This window comes from Dromiciops gliroides, chromosome 1 (assembly GCF_019393635.1).
Source record: "Dromiciops gliroides isolate mDroGli1 chromosome 1, mDroGli1.pri, whole genome shotgun sequence".
NCBI classification, from domain to species: domain Eukaryota; kingdom Metazoa; phylum Chordata; class Mammalia; order Microbiotheria; family Microbiotheriidae; genus Dromiciops; species Dromiciops gliroides.
The window spans coordinates 701,314,654-701,332,508 of NC_057861.1; the positions used below are offsets into that span (position 1 = coordinate 701,314,654).

Genomic DNA, 17,855 nt, shown 5'->3' on the forward strand with positions numbered 1-17,855 from the left:
CTCCTGTCATTCCATCTCTCCCTAAATGTCACTTTTCCTACAGCGGTTCTTCATTCTCATGAAGTCCTCCCTTCCCTTCACTCTTCAATGCTTTCTCAGGTCATTAGCCCTGACTTTCTCTTCTCTTCTCTTCAGCCTCAACCTGATTGCTGCTTCAACTTGACACCGACTCTGTTTTTTAATCCCTTGCCCACCTGTTTTGTCACTATTCTTTTCTTACTAAACCTCAGTCCTCATTTCCGTCCACCATCTGTCTCTTCTTTGTTCCAACTCATTATCTGCTGAATGAAATGAAAGGAAGTCTTATAATTTTGCTGACTGAGCACATTATAAATTCATGTTATCCAACTTCAAGTGGGTCCTCATAACAGCAAAGGAAGCCTTTTATTTCCCCCTCCTAATTTATTTCCTATTTCATTCTTCTCAGAATCCCAAAACTTCTCCTTTCTCCCCTTATTCTTTTTTTTTTTGTGGGGCATTGAGGGTTGAGTGACTTTCCCAAGGTCACACAGCTAGTGTCAAGTGTCTGAGGCCTGATTTGAACTGAGGTCCTGAATCCAATACTGGTGCTTTATCCACTGTGCCACTTAACTGCCACCCATTCCCACATACTATTGCTTCATATCTCTCCAACCCTCCTCAGTCCAACTCTTTGAAAAAAAATATGTCTATAATTGCTGCCTCCTGTGAGATTTATTATGCTGTTTTTTACCACACTCCACTTTCTCTCTTCTCTCGTCTTAAATTTTTGTAATCTGGCTTCTAATGTCTTTGCTCAACTGAAAATGTTCTCTCTAAAGTTACTAATGGTCTCTTTTGTTGTTGTTGTTGGTTTTTTTGTTGTTGTTGTTTTGTTTTTGGTGGGGCAATGAGGATTAAGTGACTTGCCCAGGGTCACACAGCTAGTAAGTGTCAAGTGTCTGAGGCCAGATCTGAACTCAGGTCCTCCTAAATCCAGGGCTTGTGCTTTTATCCACTGAGCCACCTAGCTGCCCCCACTAATGGTCTCTTAATGGCCAAATTTGACAGTATTTTCTCAGTCCTAACCTTTTTTGACCCATCTGCTATATTTCACACTGCTGACCACCACTCCTGGATATTTTTTCCTCCCTGGGCTGTTGTGATACTGCTCTCTCTTAGTTCTCTTCTTCCTTCTAAATTTCCTTTGCTGGTTCATTATTCATATTATGCACCTCCAAGGTTCTGACCTAGACCCTCTTCTCTTCTATATCCATATACTCTTTTGATAAACTCATGAACTCTCATGGATGTAACTATCGCATTTCTGCAGATGACTCAGACTTTATATCTATTTATATATCTACCTATCTATATTTATGTCTATGTCTATGTCTATTTAGTATCTTCCTTGAGCTTAAGTCCTGACTATTGGACTATTGACTATTGGACATTTCAAAATGGATATCTGAAGATATCTCGAATCAGCATGTTTAAAATGGAATGTATTGTCTTTCCTCTTAAATCCTCCCCTCTTTTTATAGGTTTTTTTGGGGTGGGCAATGAGGGTTAAGTGACTTGTCCAGGGTCACAAAGCTAGTAAATGTCAAGTGTCTGAGACTTGATTTGAACTCCGGTACTCCTGAATCCAGGGCCTGTGCTTTATCCACTGTGCCACCTAGCTGCTCCCCTCTTCTTTTCAAACTTCCCCGTTTCTACTGAAGGCACCATCATCCTTCCGACATCTCAGGTTCACAATCTCGGTATTCTCTTGGACCTTCCAATATCCTCCCCACATATCCAGTGAATTGCCCAATCTTGTTGTTTCCACAACATCTCTTGCATCCAACCCTTTCCCTCCATCCAAACAGCTACCATTTTAGTTCAGGTCCTCATCCCCCCTCACCTAGATTATTATAATGGCCTACCTGCTTTAAGTTTCTCTTCACTCCAGTCCATCCTACATAACGTTGACAAAGTGATTTCCCTGAAGTGCATATATGACCATTTGGCTCTCTAAGCCTCTATTATAAAATATAAACTCTAAATGTCTATTTATTTACATTTATTTAGTATATTTATTTTATATGTGCCTATCTCTCCAGTTACAATGTAAACACCATTTGAGGGGCAGCTAGGTGATGCAGTGGATAGAGTATTGGTCCTGGAGTTAGGAAGATGTGAGTTCAAATCCAGTCTCAGACATTTGACACCTACTAGCTGTGTGACCCTGGGCAAGTCACTTAACCCCAATTGACTCAAACATCTGGGCCATCTCTGGTCGTCCTGATGTATATCTTGCCACTGGACCCAGATGGCTCTGGGGAAGAGAGTGAGGCTGGTGACTTTGCCCAGCCCTTTCTCACTTAAATCCAATTCATTGTGAGTCATGACATCACCTCTCCATGTCATGGTCCTCTCTGAGAACAAAGGACAAACAACAACAAACACCTTGTGAGCAGGGATTGTTCTCTTTGTACTAGTACCTCCAGGACTAAGTACAATGTCTGGCACATAGAAAGCACTTAACAAATATTGAATACAAGGGTTCCCCTGTATATCTTAGAGATGCCTTCTTTTAAAAAAATTTTAGAGTTTAAAGTGGGGGAAAAGCAACCTTGTAATTATCTTGAGAAATATAGTTTATTTAGATGAAACTTCTCATTTGCTAATGATGCTTGATAATTCAGTCGTTTCTGCACTATCAGGCCTTTGGAGAACACAGATTTTTCTATTCCATGTATCAGTGATATATTATATATACCATGAATAATGAAAGCTCCTATGGGCAGACACTATCACACTTATTTTGTACCCCACAGCATTAAGCACATTGATAGACAGGAAGAATGTAGTTAAGAAATGTTGAAAGAATAATAACCAACTGTGGCCCAGAAAAGATGAGAAAATGTACCTCCTTTCTTTCCAGAGGTGGGGGGCTATAGATGTACAACACTGAATACACAGGCTTGCTTGCTGGATATGTTGGTTGGTTTTACTGAACTGATTTTTCCCTCTTTTTAACAATTCTTTGTTACAAAGGAAGGCTGACCAAGTTGGAGAAGGGAAAAGGATGCCTTTAGAAATAAAGGTGAATTAAAAACAATAGATAATAATGAAAATTAAAAAACTAAAGAAGTGAGGGAGAAAATGATGGACCAATTTCCCTAATGAATATTGAAAATTATGGACCAGTTTTCCCTAATGAATTCTAAATAAAATATAAGTAAAGAGATTATAGGAATTTATCACCAGGATAATATACTATGACAAGGTAGGATTTATACCAAGAATGCTGGGCTGGTTCAGCATTAGAAAAAATTGTCAACAGAATAGACCATGTCAATAACAAAACTAACTGAAATCATATGATTATCTCAATAGTTGCAGAGAAAGCTTTTGACAAAATACAGCACCCATTCCTATTAAAAACACTGAAGAGTATAGTAATAAATGGAGCTTCCTTAAAATAATAAGCACCATCTATATAAAACCATTAGCGAGCATTATTTGTAATGGGGATAAGTTAAAAGCATTCCCAATAAGATCAGGGGTTAAACAAGGATGTCCATTGTCACCACTATTATTCAATATTGTACTAGAAATGCTAGCCTTAGCAATAAGAGAAGAAAAAGAAATTGAAGGAATTAGAATAGGCAAGGAAGAAACAAAACTGTCACTCTGCAGATGATATGATGATATACTTAGAGAATACTAAAGAATCAACTAAAATACTGTTTTAAACAATTAACGACTTTAATAAAGTTGCAGGATATAAAATAAGCCCACATAAATCATTAGCATTTCTATATATGACCAACAAAGCCCAGAAGCAAGAGATAGAAAGAGAAATTCCATTTAAAATAACTGTAGACAATATAAAATATTTGGCAGTCCACCTGCCAAGACAAACCCAGGAAGTATATGAACACAATTACAAAACACTTCACACAAATAAAATCAGATCTAAACAACTGGGAAAATATTAATTGCTCATGGATAGGCCAAATTAATATAATTAAAGCAACAATTCTATCTAAATTAATTTGCTTACTCAGTGCCATACCAATCAAACTACCAAAAATTATTTTATAGAGTTCGAAAAAATAATAACAAAATTCATCTGGAAGAACAAAAGGTCAAGAATGTCAAGGGAATTTATGAACAAAAAAAGCAAAGGAACGTAGCCTAGCTGTACCAGATCTAAAACTATATTATAAAAAGCAGCAACCATCAAAACTATTTGGTACTGGGGGCAGCTAGGTGGCACAGTGGATAAAGCACCGGCCCTGGAATCAGGAGGACCTGAGTTCAAATCCGGCTTCAGACACTTGACACTTACTAGCTGTGTGACCCTGGGCAAGTCACTTAAACCTCATTGCCCCATGCAAAAACAAACAAACAAAACCAAAAAAACCCCCAAAACTATTTGGTACTGGCTAAGAAATAGAGTGGTGGATCAGTGGAATAAGTTAGGCACACAAGACAGAAGTAAATGAATATAACAAACTACTGTTTGATAAACTCAGACTCCAGCTTCTGGGATAGGAACTCACTATTTCACAAAAACTGCCAGGTAAACTGGAAAATAATATGGCAGAAACTAGACAGAGACCAACATTTTATACCATATAGCCAAATAAGGTCAAAATGGGTACATAATTTAGACATAAAGGGTAATACAATAGGTGAATTAGAAGAGGAAGGAATAGTTTATCTGTCAGATCTATGGAGAGGGGAAGAGACCAAAGATGAGATAGAGAACATTATGAAATGCAAAATGGATCATTTTTATTATATTAAATTAAAAACGTTTTACATAAACAAACCCAATGCAACCAAGATTAGAAGGAAAGCAGAGAGCTGGGAAACAATTTTTTCAGTCAATATTTCTGATAAAGGCCTCATTTCTAAAATATTTAGGAAACTGAATCAAATTTATAAGAATACAAGTCATTCTCCAATTGAACAATGATAAAATGATATGAATAGGCAGTTTTCAGATGAAGAAATTGAAGCTATCTATAGTCAAGTGAAAAAATGTTCTCAATAACTATTGATTAAAGAAATGCAAATTAAAATTACTTTGAGGTACCACCTCATACCTATCCAATTTGCTAACAGGACAAAAAAGAAAATGATAAATGTTGGAGAAAATGTGGGAAAATTGAAACACTAATGCATTGTTGGTGGAGTTGTGAATTGATCCTACCATTTTGGAGAGCAATTTGGAACTATGCCCAAAGGGCTATAAAACTATGCATACCCTTTGACCCAGCAATACCACTACTAGGTTTATATCCTAAAGAGATCATAAAAAAAGGGAAAAGGACCCACATGTACAAAAATATTTATAGCTGCTCTTTTTTTTGGTGGCAAAGAATTGGAAATTGAGGGGATGCCCATTAATTGGGAAATGGCTAAATAAGTTGTGGTATATGAATGTAATGGAATGCTATTGTGTTGTAAGAAATGATGAACAGACAGATTTCAGAAAAACCTGGAAAGACTTAAATGAACTGATGCTGAGTGGAGTGAATAGAAACAGGACAACATTGTAAACAGTAACAACATGGTATGATGATCAACTGTGACAGCTTTAACTTTTCTCAGCAATACAATGATCCAAGATAATTCCAAAGGACTTATGATGGAAAATGCTTTCCACACCCAGAAAAGGAACTATGGAGTCTGAATGAAGATTGAGGCATACTATTTTCACTTTTTTTTCTTTCTTGTGGTTTTTCCCTTTTGTTTTGATTCTTCTCTCACAACATGACTAATGTGGAAATGTGTTTAACATGATTGTACTGTATAATCTATATCAGATTGCTTGCTGCCTTGGGGAGGGGGAGAAGCAAGAGAGGGAGAGAAAAATTTGGAACTCAAAATCTTACAAAAATGAATTTTGAAAACTATCTTTAGATTTAATTGGAAAAAATAAAACAAAATACTATTTTTTAAAAGTGCTAAAATAAATTAAAACATTAAAAAAACTAAAGAAATGTTGAATGAAGTACAGACTACATAATAAGCAGTTGGAATATAGGGCTATCTAGGAATTCATGTATAGCTAAAATTTATATAGCTTGTTGGGGAGCTAGATGCGACAGTGGATACAGGGCTGGGAGTTAGGAAGGCTCATCTTCCTGAGTTTGAATCTGGCCTCTGACACTTACACACTATATGGCCTTGGGAAAGTCACTTAACCTTGTTTGCTTCAGTTTCTTCATCTGTAAAATGAGCTGGAAAAAGAAATGGCCAACCACTTCAGTATCTTTTCCAAGAAAACCCCAAATGGGGTCATGAAGAATTGGACATGACTGAAAAATGACTCAACAATGACAACAACATATAGCACTTTAAAGTTTACAGAAATGTTATCTCATTTGATCCTTACAATAACTATATGAAGTAGATACTATAATGACCTTCATCTTAAAAATGAAAAAATAGTGACTAAGAGAGGTTGAGTGTCTTGTCTACCAAGGTTCCCAAAGCTTATATTTAAGACAAGATTTTCACCCAGGTCTTCCTAACACCAAGTATAAGAAGACTATTCACTATGTCATCAAGCTTCTTCTATACCCCATTTCAACTTTCCTCATATAACTTAAGACAATATCTGCTCAAATCTACACACTAGAATCTTCCACCTAAATTGTAACCCTGATACTAAACTTTGTTTTTTTTTTCGTTGAATTAATCATTTGACATTTTATATGTATGTGAGCATGAACACGCATGCATCCTTCCTTCTCAAGTCTCAGAAAATAACCACTGCCCCATCTTGCTCTTCCAGTTGCCCGAGGACTGCTTTCATTCACACATCTCCTGATGCATCTTCTCCTCAAGCTTTCTAGGCTCTTGCTGCTTCCTTTTCCCCACTTCCTACACAGGACTAATTTTGAATTTTAATACTGTTTTCTTCCAGTCATTTGAGTTTTTCCCCCTCCCAATTAAGCCTTCACAGCATAGAGAACATCTCTGTCCTTCTGTTCCAATGACATGTTTTGTAACTCCAGTTTTTAAATATGGATTGTAACTATTCATAGTTTTTATATTACTATATTATTATCATATGACCAAGGATGAAATCCAAGAAATTAAAAATTAATGTTGCAACATAGAGGATAGGGAAATAGGGGATTTCATTAGTATAGGGAATTCCTGGAAGAGATTATGTCTTCTATGGATGCAGGTGGATGTCTTCTTTGTACCACATAATCTTAGACTGAAACACAGAGAGGTAAATGACTTACCCAGGGTCACACAGATAGTGTGTGCCACAGGTAAGGCTTGACCCAAACCTGATCTTCCTGCCTCTGAGGCTAACTTCTAGCCACAGCGTTACAATCTTTTACATGGAAAACCATCATGCCCTCATTCAAATCAAACAGCGGGAACTGTAAAGTCAACTTTTCATTTCTCAGGCTAAGCAGGGAAGAGGGAACAAAATAAAGATACCAGAAATCAATACCATATTCAAAGACCCATTTTAGCTAATATTTGAATACCCCTCTCCAACCAAAGCTTCTACCAAATCTATTGAAAAATAAACAAACAAAAATACTTGAGTAATCTGAATTTTATATTCTTTAATTTCCCTTGTTCTTAAGTGAAATGACAGGTAAGCAGGAGGGGCAAGCAAAGGAGGTTGAATCTATAATTTGGGTTATGAGCCTGTGAATTCTAAGAATTGATTAAAGACATGGCTCGGACCTTAACCAGGAACTCCTCTGTCTCTCAACTAGCATTATGTGAGCAGGGACCACAAGACCTATAAGTCTGGCTTATTGCTAAAGTGACAGAGTTCTTGTCAGGGACATGAGGCAGCACAGCAAATTAGGAGGTTGGAATCTGGCTGTCAGCACTTAGTACCTGGATGATTTTGGGCATCTTCACTTCCTGGGGCCTCAGTCTCCTCTCTATAAAATGATGGGGTGGCACCAGATGTCCTCCAAGATCCCTATTGGCTCTAAATCTATGATCCTTTGTAGTCACAGACCTTATTTAAAGGGCATTGGTAAAGGAGGCATCTCAGAATAGTAACTGAAATCCCCAAATGAGATGGGAATCCTCAATGTCTCTGGGCTTCTTAAAATGTGTAGTAGAGACGGAACAGGGATCCCTACCACTTCAGAGTGGTTACAATGGACCCTGGTAGTATCCTTGCTCTTTTGCTCTGTTGTTTTACAGAGGCAGGGCAGTGACCATGGGGGCAAAACCCAAGTGGTATAAGGTGGTGGCAGATTCTATTCTGCTCTCTTTCTCTAGGTCTTTACACCTTGCTGAAGACAAACATTTGGTTCAGCTCTGCTCTGTTCCTTCCTTCAGAAGGCCCCATGTCCAGATACTGTATAAACTCAAATTTCATTAAAATTTCTATTTTAATAGCCAAAAGGACCTCCTTTGTCTCTCAGTTGTTTCTACACTGTTAATTCCTAATTTCATTGGATCATCATGGAAGAAACCTTAAATGCCATCTCATCCAACCCCCACATTTTATAGATGAGTAGTTGATGCCCAGAAAGGAAAGTATTTGCCCAAAGACATACAGGTAGTAAATAGGATTCACACCTAGGACAATTAACAAGCATAATAACATCAAAAAAGTAGTTTGGCACCAGGCTTGTGAAATCCTTTAAAAGTCAAACAGAGGAGTGTCAATATTTTGTTCTAGAGTTAATAGGGAGCATTGGAGTTTATTGAGTAGAGAAGTCAAACAATTAGACTTTCTTTTTTTTAAGGAAAATCACTTGGTTAGCCATGGGATAGATTGGCCAAACCCATCCCTCTACTGAACCACCCTATTTCTTTTGTTTGATTTTTTTTTTTTTGGTGAGGCAATTGGGGTTAAGTGACTTGCCTAGGGTCACACAGCTAGTAAATGTCAAGTGTCTGATTCCAGATTTGAACTCAAGACCTCCTGAATCCAGGGCTGGTGCTCTATCTACTGCGCCACCTAGCTGCCCCTCACCCTATTCTTTTCAATCACTATCCTTCTAGCAACTCTGATTCACAACTCTTCATGTTCTCTCACCTGACATATCTAATCAGTTGCTAAATTGTGTTATTTTCACTTCTACAGAATCTAAATTGTATCCATGCCCCTCTGAGTGCTCTTTTTTTGACCTGCTCTAGCTCAGGTACTCACAACTTTTCCCTTGGACAATTACCTCCTAATTGGTGTCTCCTCTCTCCAATTCATCCCATGGCTAACCAAGAGGCAACTAGAAATAAATGACTGAAGCTCAGGAAGGTGACTAGGGCTGGATATCTAGATATAGAATGCAAGGGGCAGCTAGGTGGTACAGTGGATAAAACACCTGCCCTGGATTCAGGAGGACCGGAGTTCAAATCAGACACTTGACACTTACTAGCTATGTGACCCTGGGCAAGTCACTTAACCCTCATTGCCCTGAAAAGAAAAAAAAGTCATTGATATAGAAGGCAGATACACAGAAATGATAACTAATCCCAAGGGAGATGATGATGTCACCAGGAGTGAGAGACTAGAAGAGGGACTTTTAAGAAAGGAGACTTAGAAGGGGTAGTCAGGCAGGTAAGAGGAGAACCCATAGAGAGCAGTATCACAAAGAGTGAGAGGAGAGAGTAGCAAGATTCTGATCAACCTTGTCAAATGAGAGTTGGGTTTTCTAACTCCAGATCTAGCCTACTTCCCTATGTATCACACTACTTCCTAAAAATGATCCAAGGATAATCATACAATTGATCTCAAGTTCATTTCTAAGCCTACAGGCTAAATCTAGGATCTAGCTACATCTAGGATTTACCTCTTTTATTAATGAATGTGTGCTTAGACTGGGTGTTTCTTGCAGGGTCTCATATATCACTCTCCTGGGTTGGGGTAAGCTGGCCATTGCAGTTAAGTTAATTTTCTCACTGTTTCCTCCACATACCATACTTCCATCACTACACCTTTGCTCAAGCTGTTCCCTGGCCCCATCTCTCCAAAGTCTAGCAATTCTTTTTTTTTGGTTTGTTTGTTTTTTGTTTTTTTAGTGAGGCAATTGGGGTTAAGTGACTTGCCCAGGGTCACACAGCTAGTAAGTGTTAAGTGTCTGAGGTCGGATTTGAACTCAGGTACTCCTGAATCCAGGGCCAGTGCCACCTAGCCATGCCACCTAGCTGCCCCCAAAGTCTAGCAATTCTTAAAGGGCCATCTCAAATCTTATCTTCTTGATGACATCTTCTCTAATAACTACAGTCAGTACCAATATCTTCCTTTTCTGATAACCTTTTAGAGCCCTTATATTGCTGTACAATGCTTTTAGACATTGGCCACATTTATTCTGTATTATCTCATTTTGTTCTTCTAGTCTCTCCAATAGTATTTTAAGCATTTTGAGAAGAAGGGTTTTATCACCCCATTGCCCTTAGCACAGTCTTCAGTGCATAGCTCCTCAAAAACTTAATGAAATAAACCACTTAAAGACATGGCTTGGACCATTGGCAGACACAGATTATAACATAATAAATTTATCACATGTCTCAAACTTGAGAGATATGCTCTAATGCTATAGAAATGAAGACACTGAAAGGATCACCCAAAACATTTTCTTACCCAGGGTGTTATTTTTTTAATCTATTTTTCCCCATTAGGGTTGAATGGGATCCTTGGAGAGTTGTCATTCTGCCACTATCTAATAATTTATCTCCATTCTATTGCTATGATTCCCCCAATCCTTAATAAAATCCTTTGGGTCAGTTTTCTTTAAGAAACCAGTCTTTATTCACTTATTTCTGTTGGTGCTTCATTGGAGTCCATAATAACATACCATTTCAAAGTAAAAAATATTTATCATATCAATAATTTTAATTTTTTAATTATACGCAAAGCTGCTGAGAGGGGTAGCCATGAGTTAGGCAGGAACATATTTGTACACTGCTTTTAAAAACCATAAAATATCATTTTTAATATTTAAATGCATCTGTCTCTCTACTCCAAACTGAAAACTGTCAATGATGGTGAAATGGAAAGGAAAAAAGGAAAAGGGAATGGAAAAGTTCATTCCTTTTCTCCAGACTAAACATTCAACTGATCCTCATAGGACAGAGAGTCAAAGCCTACACCATTCTGACTGTCTCCCCTGGGCACTCTCTAGGTGATCAATGTCCTTCCTAAATTGTGCTGCCCAGAACTGAACATATTATTCAATAGGTGGTATGAATAGGGCACAGTATATTGGGACCATATTCTTATTCCTTAAAGTTCTTCTTCTCTTAATGGAGGCTCAGCATCACAGTTGAAACTCTCCGCTCCCTTCTGCCCCAGATAATATAAAATCATGGACGATGTGATGGCTAGCTATCTTCAACTATTTAAAGGACTCTCATGTAGAAAAAGTATAAGATTTGTTCTGTCTGGCCCTCAAGAACAGACCTAGTAGCAGTAGATAGATGGTGCAAAGTGGTAAATATAGGTTTAATGTTTTAGTTTTTTTTTAATTATAGGTTTAATGTTAGGAAAAATTTCCTGTTGATAAAAGTCATCTGAGAATAGAATGGATTGCCTCAGAGGATGATGGATTCTAGGGCCAGATGACTAAATGTTCAGTATATTTTAGTGTGGATACTTTTTTGGGGTGTGTGTGTGTGTGTGTGTGTGTGTGTGTGTGTATTGGACCAGATGATCTTTAAGGTCCAAAAGTTGGAGAAACCAAGGGGAGGCCCTAGAGGCACTCAAAAAGGACTTTGAAGATAAAGTAAGAGAGGTAGAAGGAAAAATGGAAAGAGAAATGACAATGATTCAGGAGGGTCATGAAAAAAAGGCAATAGCTTGAAAAGTCATATTGGCCAAATGGAAAAGGAGGTACAAAAACTCTCTGAAGAAACCAAGGGGAAACTATATTGGAGCTGATCCTCATGAAGAAGGAATTGGTTGCTAGGATGGAAATGATGGGAACCTTGGGGAAAAGTTAGTACTCCCTTTCTAGAGTTTGTGATAGAAGAGTGGAAGGCTGGGCATTGTCTGATATGTATCTGAAATTTTGGGAAAGCAGATTTCAAAGTGTTCAGAGGAAATATAGGTAGGATTCCATGGATGAAAACTCTATAGAAGTAGTCAGTGCAGGAGAGATGGCAAACTCAAGAACGACACTATGAAGACAATTGTAATGAAGAAGGAAAAAAGGAGTTGTCTGAAAAGATCAATATAGACATGTGGAAAACTAATCAACAAACTTGGGTTTTTAAAACATGTACAGAGGTTGAAGCAAGGTCAGGAAATGGAAGATGAATAGAAGATGAACGTCTATATGTCTGTAAAAATAGTATTTGAAGTTATCACAGCTGAGAAAAGTGAAGTATACCAAAAGGACTGTTTTAAAGAAATACTGGGGGAAAGAGAAGGGTTAAAGAAGACTCAGTAAGACCACTGCTTGGGGTAGATGAGACAATGAAAACTGACAAGACAGAGAAACAGAAATACTTTAGCACTTGGTTTTTCTGCCAAGGAGAAAGACATTTACCTTGGACACAACAGAACAAATATGCCTAATGGATGGTAGCTAGGTGATACAGTGGATGGAGCACTGGGTTTGCAGTCAGAGAGACTTGAGTTCGAATATGGCCTCAGATATACACTAACACAACCCTAAATGCACATATATGTGTGCGTGTGCATGTTGTGTTTATTATCTATCTACACACACTATATATATGTGTACATGTGTTTGTATATACACATATGTATATACATATAAGCACATACACGTACATATACAATACACACACATATATATGTAAAACACAATACTAACACAACCCTGAATGTGTGTGTATTTGAATATAGTCAATGCAGGATATTGTTTTGCTTGACTATGCATGTTTATAATAGGGATTTTGCTTTTCCTGCTTTCTCAATGTGGGGTGGGGGAGGTGGGAAGGAGAGAAGGAGTATCTTCATGAAAATAAAATAAAATTTAATTTTTAAAAAAGGAAATAGAGATTACAATGAGCCAGGACAGTTTCATCAAGAGCAGGACATGTCTGACTAATTTCATTTAAAAAAACCAAACCAAAACAAAACAAAAAACCAAACCAACATTGTGAGGCTGTTAGATCAGAGGAATGCTGCAGATGTAGTTTACCTAGATTTTAGCAAAGCTGATAATGTTTCTTAAGCTACTCTTGTGAAAAGGATAGGGGTCAATACAATGCATTTAGAACTGACTGAACAGGCAGATCCAAAGAGTTTTATGTCAGCTTGTTAGAAGGTCTCTAGTAGAGTGTCCCAAGATGCTTTGCTTGGCCTTTGAAATTCTTATCAGTGACTCAGATAATGGTATAGGCATCAAGATTATTAAATCTGGAACTGACTCAAAGTCACACTGGGTGTCAGAGACAAGATCCTAAGAAGTCTTGAAAGTCCAGAACATTAGGCTTAATCTGATAAAATAAAACTTGGTAGGAATCAGTGGGCTTCCTCAGGAGGTACTGGGGTGTCTCACTGGAGATCTTGAAGCAGAGGTTGGATGATCATATGGTATGTCATAATGGGAATTCCTTTAAGGTATAAACATGGTCTAGATAAGAGTTTTTAAACCCTCTTTGTCCTTTTTGTGCCATGGACTTCTTTAGAGTCTAGCAAAACCTATGGGCCTTTTCTCAGAACATTTTTTAATAATCGAAGGGAATGATAATATTCATGGTAGAGAAAATAAATATCATAAATGGTAGGGAAAATAAAAATGTAATTTACTTTCCATTCTAGTTCATGGATATTCTGAAATCCATCCATGACCATGAAACCCTGAGGTTCTTGGTCACCCTAGGTTAAGAACCTTTGGTCTAGATGGCTAGTCAGTTTCCATCCAACTCTAAAACTCTGAAGATATATCCCTTCCAACTTGGATATTCTATTTTCCTGGATTCAGTTATTTATGGTATTGACCTCCTTTATTAGCATAGGTAATCATGAAAGGACTTATGTGGTCACTCTTCACTGACAAGAAGTCTAGACAAAGACACATTACTAGTTTAATATTGCTAAGCATGGATCTCAGTCTGCTCTCTCCTCTCTCTCTCTCTCTTACACACACACACACACACACACACATACACACACACACACACACACACACACACACCCCTCCATATTTTCTAGGGCACTTAAGAGCACCATCAACAAAAATCACTTTTATTAAGACAGTGGACTTTTATCCAATGAGAAAATACGTGTAAAAGAATTTGTAAAACCTTAAGGTACCATATACTATACAAATGTGAGTGATTCAACTTCATCTACCTAGGTTCTAGAAAGCAAGAGAATAACCACTACAACAAATTCCACTTGTCCTTGCTTATGATACAAAAGGAAAGGGGAGTTTTTCATTTTACTGAGGTGAAAGGCTAGAGAAAAGAAAAAGTAGTTATATTATCGGTTAAAAAAATCTTTTTCTCCTTACCCAAAACATAAATCTCACTGTTGACTACGGCAGTACTGAATCGGTATTTAGAGTACTTCATTGGTGCCCTCTCTCTCCATTGATCTTGGCGAGGGTCATACTGCAACAGTCGGTTGCTTAATCGATCAGGCTCATCATCAGGGAGATCTGTCTGTATGAAATATGACAGCTATATAACAACGTACCATTTAGAGATGGATGTGAGTACACGAATGCAATTAATCAAACTGGACAGTCAAGTAGATAAATAGCGTCAACTGAAGTACTCAGGCTCACTAAAATTCACCAACTCTCCATGACTTGTGGTTATAAGTGCACTGTCAAGATCAGATGAATTTATATCTTAGCCCAGTGGGACTGAGGTGCTAGGTTAAAACAAACAAGCTGTGATTATAGCACTGTCACAACACAGCTTTTTTTTATTATTATGAAGCAGCAACTTGAGTTTTAAAAATGAAGCCAAAGTACTTCAGCCAATTTTTTTTTAGCACATTTCTATTTTGTTAAACTTTATAGCAGTGTCCTTGAAGTATGGGTCTGGAAGGCTAAACTTCTATTTTGTGAAATATTTCTTCTATATATAAAGAATCTATTTTGGCAAAACTAATTGAGTCACAAAATCTTTTGTTTGAATAATTTGCTAAATATTCTTTAGACTATAATTTCTCATAACTGGAACTTATTAAAGAGGACTTTATAGTGCTTGAGACTAAAAACTTCTTATACCTTGACTCTATCGGTTTGTATGTTCCTCTGGGAAAGAAATTGTCCTTTCTGTTTTGGACTACTGTGCCATGAACACTGTAAACCCTGAATAAGTAAGGAATTAAATTTTTTTATATGGAGACTCATCAAGGAATTACATTGTAACTAAGGGTCATTTGAATGATTTTGGGCATCTGAACTTTTCAATCCTGGAATTGCATTTGAAATTCAGAGGGCAAAAGGAGATATAGTGAAATTGTTAGGGCCCCAGTATAAATTAATGATCACATATAAAGGCCACAAATGCATAGGAGAAGGGGACCACAATTTGTTATCCAATATTGTATGGAGTAAAGAAAACTCCTATTAGTAACAAGCATCCCAGTCATTATAGAAGTGAACAAGAGAACACATGGGGGGCAGCTAGGTGGGGCAGCAGATAAAGCACCAGTCCTGGATTCAGGAGGACCTGAGTTCAAATTTGGCCTCAGACACTTGACACTTAACTAGCTGTGTGACCTTGGGCAAGCCACTTAACCCTCATTGCCCCGCAAAAAAATAAAATAAAATACATGGGAAGAACAAGTGTTTGTTGAATGAATGTTGAACAGTGGCAGAAATGGTTTCTTTTATATTTAGCTCATCATACAAATTTTCATAAATTTTACAAGAAAGAGAAATAGACTCTATCTCTATTAGTATTTTTAATCACAAGTTCTGACCCATGAATCAAGAGCCAGGGATAAATGGGTTGCACGTATAAATATTTTATAATTATTCGTATACACATACTTTTATCAAGGACACACTAGCTGTCAAGCTAACTGGCTAGCTATTGCTACAAAGGCTACATTAAGTTCCATTATACTTTACAGACTTGGCGGGGCATTCAGGCTAAGGGTTTCTCAATCAATTTTTTTTTCTTGTATATGGACAATGGATATGTTCTAGGAAAGCTGCCTGCAAATTTGTTTTTTTGTAAATTTAATAAGTATCTAAAATACACTAAATGGAGATTATTAAATAAAATAACATTGTGGTGAATTCCTTGGTAAAGTGTCCTTTTGTAAAATGAATAATCACCTCCTAATTTTTGTAAATCTGGATTTTGAGAAACTGTTGAATTTGCTTAAAGTGAAAGTAATTTATAATCTCTTTTGAAGTGCTATGGAACTTGGGGGGATAAGAAGTAGGTGCCTAATTTAATAACAGACTGTTGCATAATAAAGCTCTACATTTCTGCTTTTTAAAGCCAAAGATTTTAAGTAAACCAATATGTTAAATTTATTCTTATTCTAAATTTCCTTCTTTATTTAAGTGTTAAGTTTCTATTTTAGCAAAAGAATAGCTCCCGAATTATTTTTCTGAGGCTTTGTCATGGAAATATTGATATGTAAATGCTGTTTTAGGTCCATAATTAGTTCATAATTTTAGTTATAATCAACTTGAGAAGCCTTGGCAACGAGCTACCCTGAAGATGACGTTGTCATTCAGTTGTTTTCTAGTCATGTGACCCCATTTGGGATTGTCTTGGCAAAGATATTGGAATGGTTTATCATTTCCTTCTCCATTCATTTTGCAGATAAGGGAACTGAGGCAAACAAGGTTAAGTGACTTGCCCAGAGTCACATAAGTGGAAAATGTCTGAGGCAGGATTTGAATTCAGGAAGACAAGTTTTCCTGACTACAAGCCCAGTGCTCTGTACACTATGGTGCCACCTAGCTACCCTCTAAGACTATCAGAGCATATATTTAAAATGTGGTAAGAATAAGATTTTGTCATCTATAGTGGTTATTCTCTGTCAAGAGATCAAATTGAATCTCTTTGAGTAAGTCAGTGTAAAAGGTTGTTCAAGTCTATTAGGGAACAAACTTTTAAGACAGAAAGAAATCATCTTTATTGCTTGTCATACATGTCTCCATTAAATCTGGTTCAGTGGGTTAGAAAATCTGACTTTTGACAAACCTTTCCCACAGGCTTACCTTTGAGGTGAGGTATGGCTACCAAATATGCAACCATATTAACCTAGAAGAGGGTGGGTCCATAGTCCTGTTTCCCATGAGTCTTCCAGTGGGAAAGGAGTGAAGGGAAGGCATGAAGTATACAACACCGCTTACAGAAGAAAGCCTTGAGTAATCAGATAGCCAAGGAGAGAGGCAGCACAGCAGGGTGAAAAGGGCACAGAATTGGGAGTTTGGGTGCCCACTTGCCTCTAAAGCCACTTGTCTGATTGTGGGTAAGTCACTTCACCTGGTATATCTTATTCAAAAGGGACAAATAAATGGTTGGGGGAGGGGAGAGATGGAATAGGTTATAGTAAGAAGATATAGTAATGTGAAGAAACTCAGGGTGTTAGAGACCATTGGGTGAAGCTCAGTGGCGGCAGAAACATAAGTCATATTATCATTGTCATATACTATAGACCACCAGGATAGAAAGAGGAGATAGATGAAGAGTTTAAGAGACAGATCACAAGCTTGGAGGATTTTTTTTTTTTTTTGCAGGGCAATGAGGGTTAAGTAACTTGCCCAGGGTCACACAGCTAGTAAGTGTCAAGTGTCTGATGCCAGATTTGAACTCAGGTCCTTCTGAATCCAGGGCTGCTGCTTTATCCACTGCACTACCTTAGCTGCCTCCAGATCACAAGCTTGGCACAGAGGTGTAATATGGTAGTAGATCTGGGGTCTGTGGGAGCTCTCTTTCTGCTAGAAGCTGGCCAATGAATAATTTCCTGACTTTCCTCGGTGATGATTTTGTCC

At 37.5% G+C, this 17,855-nt stretch overlaps 1 protein-coding gene across 1 annotated transcript in view; it reads right to left on the reverse strand.

The window, feature by feature from the left end:
- Positions 1 to 17,855, reverse strand: part of KBTBD12 (kelch repeat and BTB domain containing 12) — a 75,047-nt gene that overhangs the window by 36,703 nt on the left and 20,489 nt on the right. The window contains exon 4 of the mRNA XM_043979157.1: positions 14,391 to 14,541. Within this exon, the coding sequence (XP_043835092.1) occupies positions 14,391 to 14,541 (151 nt within the window). The remainder of the gene's footprint in view (positions 1 to 14,390; positions 14,542 to 17,855) is intronic.